The sequence below is a fragment of the Corvus cornix genome, chromosome 6, assembly GCF_000738735.6.
Source record: "Corvus cornix cornix isolate S_Up_H32 chromosome 6, ASM73873v5, whole genome shotgun sequence".
NCBI classification, from domain to species: Eukaryota; Metazoa; Chordata; class Aves; order Passeriformes; family Corvidae; genus Corvus; species Corvus cornix.
Window position 1 is genome coordinate 13813161 of NC_046336.1, and position 12448 is coordinate 13825608.

The window sequence follows — 12448 nt, forward strand, 5'->3', positions numbered from 1 at the left end:
TGGAACGTCCCCTCAGGACACAATGACCTCTCAGAACACGACGACCGCCCAGGGCGTTTCCCCTCCCTCACGACTGGCTCCGGAATTCCACAGCGCCCCCTAGCGGACCGGTGCAGCGGCGCCGCACGTGCGAGCCGCTGGCGGGCTGGTAGCGCATGCGCGGGGCGGGGCGGGCGCCGGGCGCGAGTGGGCGTGTCAGAGCGCGGCGCGCGCGGCCCTCCCTCCCTGCCCCCCGCCCCGCCGGCCGCCACCGCCCCCGCCCCGCCCCCGCCCAGAAGATGGCGAGCCCGTGCGGGCGGCAGCAGTGCTCCATCCAGAGGCGCGGCGTCCGCCACCAGCTCGATTCGTGGCGACACAAGCTCATTCACTGTGTAGGTGAGGGACGGCGGCGCGGCGGGGAGGCCGGGCCGGGCCCCGCGGCGGCGGGAGGCTCCGCCAGAGCGGGGGCCGTGAGGCGAGCGGCGCCGCGGCCTGCGGGCCCGCCCCGCTCCGCTCCCCCTCCCCGCCGGCCGCCGTGAGGCGCCGCGCCGGGCCGGGCCCCGCCCTGCGCCGGAGGGGGGAGCCGGGAGGGGGGTCCTGCCCTGCCCTTTTGTGCGGCCCCTGTCAGCGCCGCGCCCGCTCCTCCCCGCTCGGCACGGCCCGGCCCGGCCGCGGCCCCTTCAAACTTGTTTACGGCGGGGCCGCGCCCGGCGGCGGGGAGCGGCCCGCCTGTCACTGCCCAGGGGCGAGCCCGGGCCGGCCCGCCTGCCCCCGGCCCGGCCCGGCGAGGCGGGAGGGAGCGAGGCCGCGGAGCCGGCGGGAGGAGCGGCGGGGGAGGCGGAAAGTTGTGGATCGCGGTGCCGGATTGACGCCGTGAATCCGGAGCGGGGCCGCAGGGTTAAAAGGATGTGTGATTGCTTTTCTGTTCTCCCCCCCACCTCCTTTTTTTTTTTTTCCCCTCCTCCTCTCCTTTGCGCGTTTCTTGTTGGGTAGGCTCCATGCAGTCGAATGTTTGGGGTTTTGAAAAAGAAGTCCCTTTCATCTCGAGTAACTTTTTCCATTCAAACATACAGATTTTGCCCTTTTCTCTTTCCCTAGTAGGAAATTGAGATCTTTTCTATGCGTCCCAACATTCACATAAACGTCAGCTCTAGGCCAGTAATTCAGTGTGTGTCTCCAAAGAAAAAAGGTTTGAGAACAGTAGACTGTGAACTTGCAAAGTAATCTTAAAAATCCCTGCCTAGAGCATTGGTATGTTTCATCTTGTTTGGCCTTCTGTTTCTATTTGAGCACAAATCCTCGTTTTATTTTTAAATATGCAAATATGGCCATAATCTGCCAGTGACTGCTCAGCATAGGTAATCTGTAGTAACAGTCACAGATTCACTTTAGTTCCTTGTGTGCAGTTAAACCTCTTATTGTCAGTTAGGTCAGCATCCCAGTTCATTATCAGGGATTTGAAACACCATTTTTGGTTACACCAGGATGTGTAACTGCTGCTGTGTATGTTTTTGACTTCATCTAAATGTTTAATTTTCTGCAATATAAAAGTGTGCTCTAGATGCTTGTTAACTTCAGATTAATTCAAGCAATTAATTTATTTTATGCATAAAGCAATTGAAGGACAATATGTTACTGAGAAACACTACATAAAAGTGTTGGGTTTTCTTTCCAACGAATAATTGCTATTTTTAGATTCAGTTGGCGGGATTTTACTTTGATTCTATCTCTGTTACATTCTATTCCACCTCTCCTTGAACCAGATTTATTTTACTTCTATCTCCTTCTCTCGATTCCTCTTTCATCAAGCTGCTGGGGTTCAGCTGTTCTAGTTCTTTTTAAACTCCCTATTTGCAGCATGTCATCTTGTCTTCCTCTCAGTCCCTGCTGCTCTAGCATTGGGTCCTTGAATCCTCCAGTGGAGCTGTCCTACTGCTTGGAGTTTAACTAGATAGCTGTGAGGAGTAAATTTGGAGGGAAAGAAAGAAAGAAGGAAAAAACCAAAAAAGAGTTTCAAAGCTGCTGTTGAAGATCTTTTGTTGGGGTGAAATGCAGGAATTGTCTCTATTCATTGTGCTGCTCTTTGGGAAAATTCTGGGTAGCTAGAGAAGTTTATGTCATCTACACACTCAAAGAAAACACTACGTTATTGAAGTTCTTAGCAACCCGAAGTGCTAAAACTTAAACCAAACACCCCACCTCCACCCCCATTAATACACACCCTGTTCCATTTCCCTAAAGCCATTTAAATTGCCAGCTTCTCGTGAAGTTGCTTTCTCCCCTTGTGCCCTCCATACTCTTCCTCATACCTAAATTTAATACGTTTTCTTCCTCCAGAAGATTTCCCTCTCTGAAAGTCCCTCTGTGTGTGTTTAACAAAAGATACTGTGAACACTGTTAAGCACAGAATTGTCTGGGGTTTTTGGGAGGTAAAGTACAAAACCATTTAAGAAAAATAAAGTCCAAAGTGTAACAGTGCTCTGTGACTTTTATCTTGATGGCACTATGTCGTAAATAGTTTCAGCTTCAAATTGATCAGCTTTATGAGGTTTCAGGATCTGCCCCGTTCCTAGTATGAATCTTGCGTAAATTGTTGGGTCATGTAAATGTGTTAATTGTTACCTTTTTTGTTTTCATATTTTTATAACATTATAAAAGGTTTATTGCACTAGCCCAGGATCTCCAGCTGAAGTTATGTTGTGAATCTTAACCCCTTGCTCTAAATATACTTGTCACCTTTTTAAGTGAATTTTGACAATATTCCTCGAGATTTAGAAGTGGACTGTTAAATTATGTAATGTTCTGTTCACCTTGGCCATTTGTAGAAATCTGTGAGAATTTTTTTCCTGTAATAAACACTCTGCTTTCCACTATTTATGTATCAGTATGGGAAAATCTTTCATGTTACTTCAGAAATATTCATTCATATTTAGTTCCGAAAGTAAATGAGGCATGTGGGATTTTCTGTGTTAACATCTTTCCCTGAAAAGTCATTCTAATACCACACCATGTGGCATTCAGAAAAAATATACCTGTGGTTTGAACTAGTGCATTTGGCAATAAAAATGGCTTAAGTAATTCACTTTCCTCTCTTGTTTCTTGGTTCTGCAGTCAGCTGCTCCTTTGGACTGTGGGTTCATGGCAATTTGTCAAACTAAGCTTGTGCTCTTAAGGGAGCAAAAACACAGAGGGTCTGACGGACCACCTGTCCAAAAGGAGCCGATTCAGGGGAGCTGTCCTAGCGGAAAACATCTTTTGGAGGGAGTAGAATAATTTTCTGCTGGTATAGTTCCCTGAACTGGCTGGCTGTCAGGTCAAGCAAATACCAGCACTCGCACAAGGAAATGTGAGAATGCAAAGCTGGTGGAAAGGAAAAGAGTGAGAACACAGCCGCAGAGATACAGATCAGCTTGAACTGTCGCAGAGTTGCATCTTTGGTTGTCCCAGTGTGGCTTTTTGTGGGAGATAGATCAGTTCCCTGAGCTATCTGAAACCTCCCTTCACTGTCATGCATTTCATCCCCTTTTTGTGAGGAGGGGAGGTGGTGAGGCTGGTGGAGCTTAGGTCTGTGAGCAGTTATCTTGATCAGTGATGAAATTACGGGAGCAGCATGTCATTGCCTGGATATGGAAGGAAGTGTGGAGAAGGGGTGTTTAAGCTTTCTTAGCAGTGAGTTCTAATGGGACTGTGGAACCACAGTGCAGGGGTAGGTGGGACTGGCACCTGGATCTTGATGCCCTGGTAGGGCTTTATAGAGACACAGTGTGTCAGATGATAACTATCTGATGCTGACATTTGTTTTCTCTGTACCAGTCTTGAGTGTTAACATCTTTTTCAGTGGTCAAAAGCAGATACCTAGAGACAAAGGCATGTGGTGATTTTAATTTTTTTTTTCTCTCTCCCAGCCTCTAATCATCTTCTGTTCAGACACTTGCTGAGTTTGAAATGGTTGATGAGGTTGGATCTGCTAAGGAATGGGGAGTTTGAGGAAGGAAATAACCCACAGATCCCTGAAACCCTCCTGACACCTTTTATACAGGCAGTAATAGCATGGCAATGCTGTGTGGTCACTGGAGTAGTAGTGTGAGGTGATTGCATGCATTTCTTCTAGCTGGTGATGCTTGGCCCTTTGTTAAATATTAGCTGTACTCTTGGAGACTCCCTGACTGAATTATGGTCTGTATTGGGGGTGTGGGGGCAGGGAGGGAATGGTTCACTACTCTTCAGCAGTGATCCTAGTTTTGGGAGCAAGATGAGGATTTCAAGGGAAAATCTGTAACATTCTTATAAGATTTCCAATCATCTTGAGCTCTGCTAGTGTTTCATTGAAATGCTGCTTAGCTGTTGATTTTACTCTTATGCTGTCAAAATATGCTGAAGTAATTGCCTTTTTTTTTTTTTTTAAAAGTTATTGTTGCTGATGAAATACTGCAACCTAAGTACCTGATCTTTTTTTGTTTAGTTCATTGTATAGTGGTGGTCTTCTGTGACCTTGGATATTTAGGATTAAAGTGTGGATTCTGAGAAAGAAATATGATATATCAGGAAGTATTAGAAGCTAATAATAATCAAGAGAAGGTGTATTGCAGTTGAATAATTCTGAAATCTTTATTACTTTTCTTATCTTGATTATGGCTCCTGTATAGCTCCAGCCTGTGTGTGATATGAATTAGCTGCTGCTTCTAAACAGTTAGCTGTGTTATCTTGTTTTGGAAGTAGGCTTGAGTCTCCAAGTGTTTAACGTAGTTCTAGTTCAAAGGTCAGATTGTATTTCTTTGTTCCAAAATGAGAAAGCTTATTTATAGCTGTGATGTTGATGAAAAATAAGAATAAAAAGCAAGTTAAAGTTTAAATGTAGGGCTGTTCTATACTGGTATTTGTTTTAGATACACCCCCAGCCTTGTCCCCAGCAAATGTGTGAGTGGTACTGTTTGCCTTATCTCAACCTGCGTGCAACGTAGCTGCAGCTTGTGGCTTTTTTTATTAATATAAATCCATTGTACAGCAGTTTTACAGTGTAGTAGCTGAAGGCTTGTTCAAGAAGATCTGTTCTATGCTCCAACCTTTCTGCTTGTTGGCGGTATGAATAGAGGGAAGGAGAATTACCCTTTTATGACAAAGTTATGCCAGGAAAAAAATCTGAGGCAACTGTCATTAAAAATAAAAATCCTTAGTTGTAAGGAGTAAAGTTTACAGTTTGATATTTAGCTTTACTTTAAATGTGCATGGAAGGATGCTATGTGTCTGAAGAACAGTAGAAGTTGAACTGTGGGGGATGAATCTCTTCCAAATACCTCTTTGAATTCACTACAGATCACTGTGGATTTGCCCTTGTTTCCCTGCTTGCAAATGAAGAATAACTTCTCTCCTTTCAGGGACGATGTCAACCAATGAAAAGCATATTCAAAAAAAGTCTTGATAATCACTTTAAATTACACCATCTTGAGGTCTACTTCTGATGTCTGTGACATGAAAATTCAGACTAGGCCTAATCATTTGGTTTGTTTCACATTTCAACAAAAATGTATTTTAATTTGTGTGAGGTAAAAACAGTCATTGCAAGGTGGGAGGTTTCCTTCTTGGGATATGTTTGTCCTACAGAAAGTATAGGTGTTTGAACTTTTTAATGGAGAAATAATGACATTCAGAATTCATCCGCTCTAATGGAACTTCCAAAATTAATTACAGTAATCCATTCCAAGCATGTAGAAAATAGTAAAAATCCACCTAGATAAAATCTTTTTAGCATTTTTGTTGGGATGTATATATTACAGATTTACAGTTTCATGGTACAGCACCATTTTAAAAGAGTACCTGAAGGACTGCTCCAAAATTTTAAGCCATTTCTTCATAGTTTGTGCCCTATGTTGATGGTAGGCCAAATACTGTTATGTACAGAAGTCCAATAACTGCTCTTTAATTGAAAATGGGAGATAAAAAATCCCAATTTCCATGCTCAGTTGTCTAAATCATTATTGCGTGGTACTTTCATGACTCAACATTCTGCCATCTTAGGCTATCGTACATCCAGGCAAGTATTGTCATGTGTCTTTATGGGGGTTTTGGGGTTTGTTTGGTTTTGGTTTTTGTTTGCTGTTTGTTTTTGTCTGAGAACTTGTGTTCTTCCATTGCTATTGTAAGACCACGAGAAGAATATTTCCTAGAAGTCAGTTGAGGCAAGGTTTGAGGAAAGACAGGCCTTTAATAGGGTTAAAGAAAATTAGCCCTGTAGTCTTACAGGTTGGGACAGAGCAAACACTACTGCAGTATTTTACAGACTTCCAATCCTCTGCTCATCCTTCTATGTGTATATGTTTTCAGTCTTAAGAGGATGAGGCTTTGGTTCTCAAAGGTTACTGGGATGGATATTCATATCTCTGAGAAATACACAGCTTTTGGGATTGTCTGAGGGCAGGGTTGGATGGGATGGGATAGGCTGAGCCAGTTTAGGGTCTGCCTCTGGCTAAGAGGGGTTGTTAGTGCTTATTTTTACTAAACTGACAGAAGTCTGCAAAACCAGCTAATCTTCTGGTGATGCGTAGTAACCTGAGTCATCCTAGCTGGGAATGAGATGATCAGGAGAGCTCATCCGAAACACTTGATGGGATCATATCTCTGGGGGGAAGGGAAGTGGGTAGAATAGCCTATTCCAAAGGCACAAAGTCTTCTAGTTTGTATCTTGTTTCTTGTAACCATGTTACAGACTATGGTTATGTTTGACAGTAGTGCTGTCTAAACTGGCTTAAATAGTCCCCTCTGTTCTAGCGCAGCTATGTGTGGCAGCTTGGTGAAACAGTTCCCTGACTAGACCTGACTGGAAAACTATTTTTTTAAATTTTTTTTTTTTGCTACAACATGTGCAGAGGAAGAAGTGGCAGAGAATGAGGAGTTGAGACTATTCAGCTGGTATTGTAACACATGCAAAAATACATCTTTCACTGAGTAGGTGTTAATTTTTGTGTGCTTCATGTTCATTACAGAAGCAGGAAGATTGAAGCAATCTCCGGCTTCATGCTCCCTCCCTGATAATGAACTGTGGGCTTTGCTTTCCCAACCAGTTCCTCTATTAATAAGTTGCAGCTTTGTACCACCTCTCCCCAGTATCTCTGCAGGCCTCTGGGGTTTCTCATTTCTCTCTGACAAATCTAAGTGGCCATTTTGGGAAATGAGAGCTTCAACTTCTTTCTTTTACTCTTGAAGAATGCCTCACTGTTATTTCTCTGGGTATCTTTAAGTCAATTACCTTTTACCTCAGATTTAGTTCACCTTGTATGTTGTGTGTAGTACCGCGTGGTCTTTATGGTGAGTTGACAAAAAACTGAACTCTCAAAGCTAAGCAGGAGATTTGAGTTACGCATCAGTGCTGCTGACACATGAAAGATGAAGTGGAGGTTATGGTTTTGCAACATTTCTGCAGGACACCACTTCCTCTGCAGTAAAATTGCTATTAGATGATGTCTCCATCTGTTTTTTCCACTCTTCTTACAGAGAAGAGGAAAGATGGTACTCCTCTTACATTTTCTAGGAGGGGTGGCAAAGTGGCTGCACAGGGAAGACTTGCCGGAAGACAAAGGATGTTCCTTATGCCCTGAGGACCACGATATTTTATGGGAGGGAGTAGAGGGGGAGAAAAGAGGAGTGGACAAGAGCCTAGTATTCATTAACAAAGGAAGCTTTCAGAAGCTGAATCCAGCAGTGTGGAAAGACATCAGAGGCCACCAGTCTTAACTCTTGAGCTGAGTTTACTAATGAAAACTTTTCTGGTTGTCTTTGAATGTTTTATGCATACACTTATAGTACAGGTGTTTCAGTGTATAGCTGGGGAGATGAGTCCATTGGATGTCCTTTGCCCTCTGCTGCTGCAGGGGTGGTGGTTGTTTCGAAAATAGAGTAACTGCCAAAATAGGAAGAGGAACAGGTAGTCAAGAGTCAGAGTTCTTCATTTCTTTATTTGTTTTTTTGTTAGTTGCCCTAACAAAAGGATGTGAAAGCTTCACCCCACAGCCTGTAATTCCCCATTCTTAAAACTTCAAGGTCAGTTCTTAGTCCTGAGGCTCCTTACTCTGTGCTCCTGTACATGTCGTGGTGTCTGTAATGAGTCTGTAGCAATGCGCTGTTTGGCTCCTTTTGCTGCTGTGTTTATGTGACAGGAGGCAGCTTGCTGTTACCTGTGTAATAAACTTTTGAGTTCAGCCTGCAGTTTTGCAGAGACAGGCTAGTCCTGCAGCTGTTAAACTTTCCACAGCAGTTCAGATGCACAGAGCTCTTTGGTGGTCAGCCTATACTTACTGTGCAGACTTAACATGCAGGTCAGTTTTGAAACTTTGTCACAGATTAGTCAGAGTAATGGAGTAACGTGCTTGTGCACTTCAGATGGGGAGTCTTGTGATCAGAAGAGGCCTCACAGCCTGTGCCTTGTGTCCTGTAGTCTTGGGCTCCTGGAGAAATGTTTTTATATATTGGAATGCAGAAAATGGATTTGCTTTGGTTTAAACAGCAACCTGGCTTACTTCTTGCCTTCTTTGGCAGTTATTTTGTTCTCATTGTGAACAAGTTGAAGATAAGCTAGTGTTACAGCAGACCTTTGTCTCAAGTTTGGTCATCTCCTGGGTTAAGATTTGTCATTGTGGCAAAAATGATGAGAGCTGCTTTCTAGGTGGTGCTTTATCGTGGTCTTTAGATGCGTTTCTGAAAACATGCTGTTGTATCCTTTGCCTAAAGAAAATTTTTGCAGGAGTGGATGCTTAACTTCCATTTTGCTCTGCAAAAGCAAGAGAATAGGAAAGCATGGAGGTAATTTCCTTTTCTGATCTAAACAAACTTAAAAGCAATCTTCTTAAAGCAGTGATTCCATTTACATCCTTCAGAATAGGAGGAGCATTGCTACCTTATCCCTAGCTTTCTCTCCTGTTTTAAAGTCATTAGTGAAACTTAAGTTTCTGTGATACCAGAATGTCTCCTCTGGGGTTTCTCTCAAGGGTCTTACTTTTATCTTATGAAGAAAAAAGCCATCTGACAGTGTTAACTTCCAAATGAGCAGTGAAAAAACTTAAAAAAAAAAAACCTACTGCACTTTTATGTCAGTGATCATTTCTTCATCTAATTGTCCTCTTTGCTAAATAAGAGGAGTGTCCCTTGCTGGTTTTAAATGTCCTTTGGAAAAGTTGTGCTCTTATTCAACTGGAAATGGAAAGTTTCAGTGACCTTAGTGGTTATTCTTTATATACATGTTGTACTTTACTATCTTTCAAAATATTACAAGATTGAGAAAAGGATGAGGATGTGTGAGGGGAAAAACTAAATGTGAAATATTAGTTATGTGGTGGTTTAGGTGAATATCCATACTTCAGAATGTGTTGTGTAAGACAAGTGCTCTGAGTTTTTGTCAAAATGAAGTGTCAAAGTCTCTTGGAGGGGGGAACGGTAGTTTTTTTCCCTGAAATATTTCTCATGAATGTTTAGCTTATTCGAACTTATACTTGGTGGGCAAAATCGTATCAAGTATAACTGGATATATAACAAAATTGTATCAAGTATAAATTTGGTATTTCTGGTTAAATGCCTAACTACTGCCCACACATTTCTCTTGGTTTTTTTATACTTCCCTCTCATCCTTGTCAATCCTGTGCATTCATACAAAATAAGAAAAATGTAATCATCTGGAACTGTATGGTAAGATGCTATGAGAACCTTGTTCTTTTATCTCACAGGAGTATTTTTTTAAACTCTTTACAAAATCTAGTGCCTTGGTCTTCCCTCTGCAGTTTTCCTTGAGACATGTGCAGTCATTTGGGAATGAATGGCTTTAGTGCTCAGTTGAGATAGGCCATGCAGATGCTGCATTTATTTCTTGAACAAGCCTACACCATTGAGAGAAGAACTGTGTTTTGCCAGAGCTCTCTTAAATCAGTGTTTTTCAACCTGAAGTTGGCAAGAAGCAACTGTGGAAAAACAAGACTATTGCCAATAGTTTAAATTGTGTGGGGTTTTTATGCTTTTCAGGATTCCACAGTTTGAAAATTACTGCTCTAAATGATTTGTAAATGAGGGCTATTTTTCCTTTCCAAAGTGGCTGTAGGTGCTAAGGAGTATGAGCTGATATTTAGTGATCCATTAGATTAGGATTGATTTTTAACTTTCCTTCCTCTTCTCATACTTTGCTATTTAAAAGTGTATTTTATCTAAAAATGGATATCATGGAGGATACTAAGCCTGGAAAACTTCATCTTGAAGGCTGACTTCTGAAAAAATGTTAGAGTGCTGTTAAGTAGGTCTGTTTACAGAACTGCACTCCCTGTATGTAGAGCTTCTGTATTTTCCCTTCCAAGAACCTTGCTATGAAGGCCAAACTCCTGCTAGTTTGTGTTAGATCTAAAGATTTCATTGCATTCCTACCTTACATGGTTGTGAAAGGAACTTTAAATATGCAGGCTTGAGCATAAACTGACGTAGTCTCCGTGTGGTACATTGGCAGATGCCCTGAAACAACAGGTAAACCACCTTTCAGGTCGCAAGAGGGCATGGATTTATTTATTTTAATGACTAGAAGGCATTTGAAGTATGGGATGGATGCTAAGCTGTTTGGTAATCCCTTGGTGCACTGCTGTTCTGGGTATCAAAACCCAAATAGTCTCCATCCTGGCCACTGTCCTCCTGACTCTTTTTTGCTAGAACCATAGCTGAGGTCACAGTTTGAGCATACTAACAGTAAATTGAGTAGAGTTCAGAGGTTACTCTGCTCAACAAGTTACTCAGTTTAAAATTAGATTAAAATTTGACTTCATAAGTTAAAGATGTTGCAGAACTGTAGTTGACTTTGCCATGGAGGCTGCTCTCCTTGCCTGTGACAGATTGGTTCTTGTTCCTAAATCATCTGTTTGCCTGTGACTAATGTTGAATTTGTATCTTTCTGCTGCTTGTAGTTTGAAGTGAATTCTGTGCTCCAAATAAGAACAGCAGATAGGGCTTTATTTTCTCAACTCCTTGTAGGCCAAGGACTGCTCCTGGCCCTAGGATAGGAAATGCCTTACGCAGCTTGGTATATAATGGGAGATGCTTGAGAGGAAGGCATGTATTGAGAAGTCGATCACAGCTGCTTTGGTCTATACTTACTGGCATGGTGATGAACTTTAGCAGCTAAATGCGCTTGTGATGACACCTCACAAACTTTAGAAAGTAAGCAGTTATTTTTAGGATTAAAACTACTAAACCTACTTAAAAAAAAGTCTATGCAAAAACACTTTTTCCCAGGAAATCGGCACCTTCTGCTTATCATGTTTGTGGGCATTTCAGCATCACAACCCTATATCCTTCTTGATGTTCCTTCTTGTCTGTCTTTCTATTGTCTGAAAGTTGGAGGGCTTTCCACTGCTGTAAGGGAAGTAGAATAGTTCTTTCATATTCAGTTAGGAGAAGGAGATAAGCAATCCTCTGATCTCACCTTTCAGGCAGATGGATCTTTGCTCTCAGCATGCCATGGTGCTGCCTAGGGGGGTCTTCATGGTTCTGCTGGTTAGCAGCACACAGAGCTAATTTCTGTGTTGCTTTGTACTAGCAGACTTGAAGGGTTAAGAGTGTTAAATTACTGTGTGGTTTTGAAACTCTGTTGGTGGTGTCAAAAATTTCTTTATTAAATAAATAAATAATGCTCTGAACACTGGTTTGCTGCCCCATAGTTTTGCCAGTGTAGCTGTATTTGATCTGGTTTTAAGCTGGGTCATGAAGTCAAGGTTTAATAAGCCTTGACTGTAATGAGGAGTCACAGGTTAGTCTGAGCAGAGACTGTGGGACCTTAGCTGTGAGTGGGCCAGAACAAGAGCCATGGATGTGGGTGTGTGGAGGAATCCCTGTGAGGGGTGTCCTTGCCTCTGAGGTAGGAGCCATCTGTTCTCAATGGCTGTGAAAGGACACCAGTGCCTGCTGGAGCACCTTGTGGTTATGTGTGTCAAGTGAGGCTCTCCTGAGGACTAATTCCTGCTTTCTGTCAGCATGGCAGCCAGCGTGCAAATGTGCTTCCGCTGTTAGTGCAATAACTGCCTCACCCTCTGCTGTCAGTCCACACTCATGTGGGGCTGGGGTCTAAAGCAGCATGAGTCAGGTGGTCTTAGGAAATTGATCATCTTGTTTCAGATGACCTCACAGAAGGTCATAAGCTTACAGTTGTTTTCAAAATGACATGTAAAATACTTGGCTGTGGGCTTTCAAACTCCTTGGTAAGGCATTCTTTAACCCAGGTGGCTCCTCCCTGTTAGTTCCTTTTGAGGGGAGGTAGAAATGAAAATTAACTAACAGGACATCATAGCCTTGAAATATCCCAAGAGTTCTTCTTCTTGGAACCTGTGAAGGAAAATGAATATCTCTTCAAAACTAGGTCTCTTGAAAATCCAGATGTGGCATAAATGAGGGTCAAACTTCACAAAGAATGCATTTAGAAAAGGAAATGATGAGCTTTAATAGCAGTATAAAGACT

The 12448-nt window shown here is 42.6% G+C and overlaps 1 protein-coding gene across 6 annotated transcripts in view; it reads left to right on the forward strand.

The window, feature by feature from the left end:
• The first annotated feature begins 262 nt into the window (after positions 1–262).
• The window catches only part of LCOR (ligand dependent nuclear receptor corepressor), an 84859-nt gene continuing 72673 nt past the window's right edge, over positions 263–12448 (forward strand). For 3 of the 6 annotated variants that reach the window (XM_039553994.1, XM_039554000.1, XM_039553999.1), the window contains exon 1: positions 263–375. In XM_039553994.1, coding sequence (XP_039409928.1) covers positions 279–375 — 97 coding nt within the window. In that variant the 5' untranslated portion in view covers positions 263–278. The remainder of the gene's footprint in view (positions 376–12448) is intronic. The other 3 variants (XM_039553998.1, XM_039553997.1, XM_039553995.1) reach the window with 3 other exon arrangements.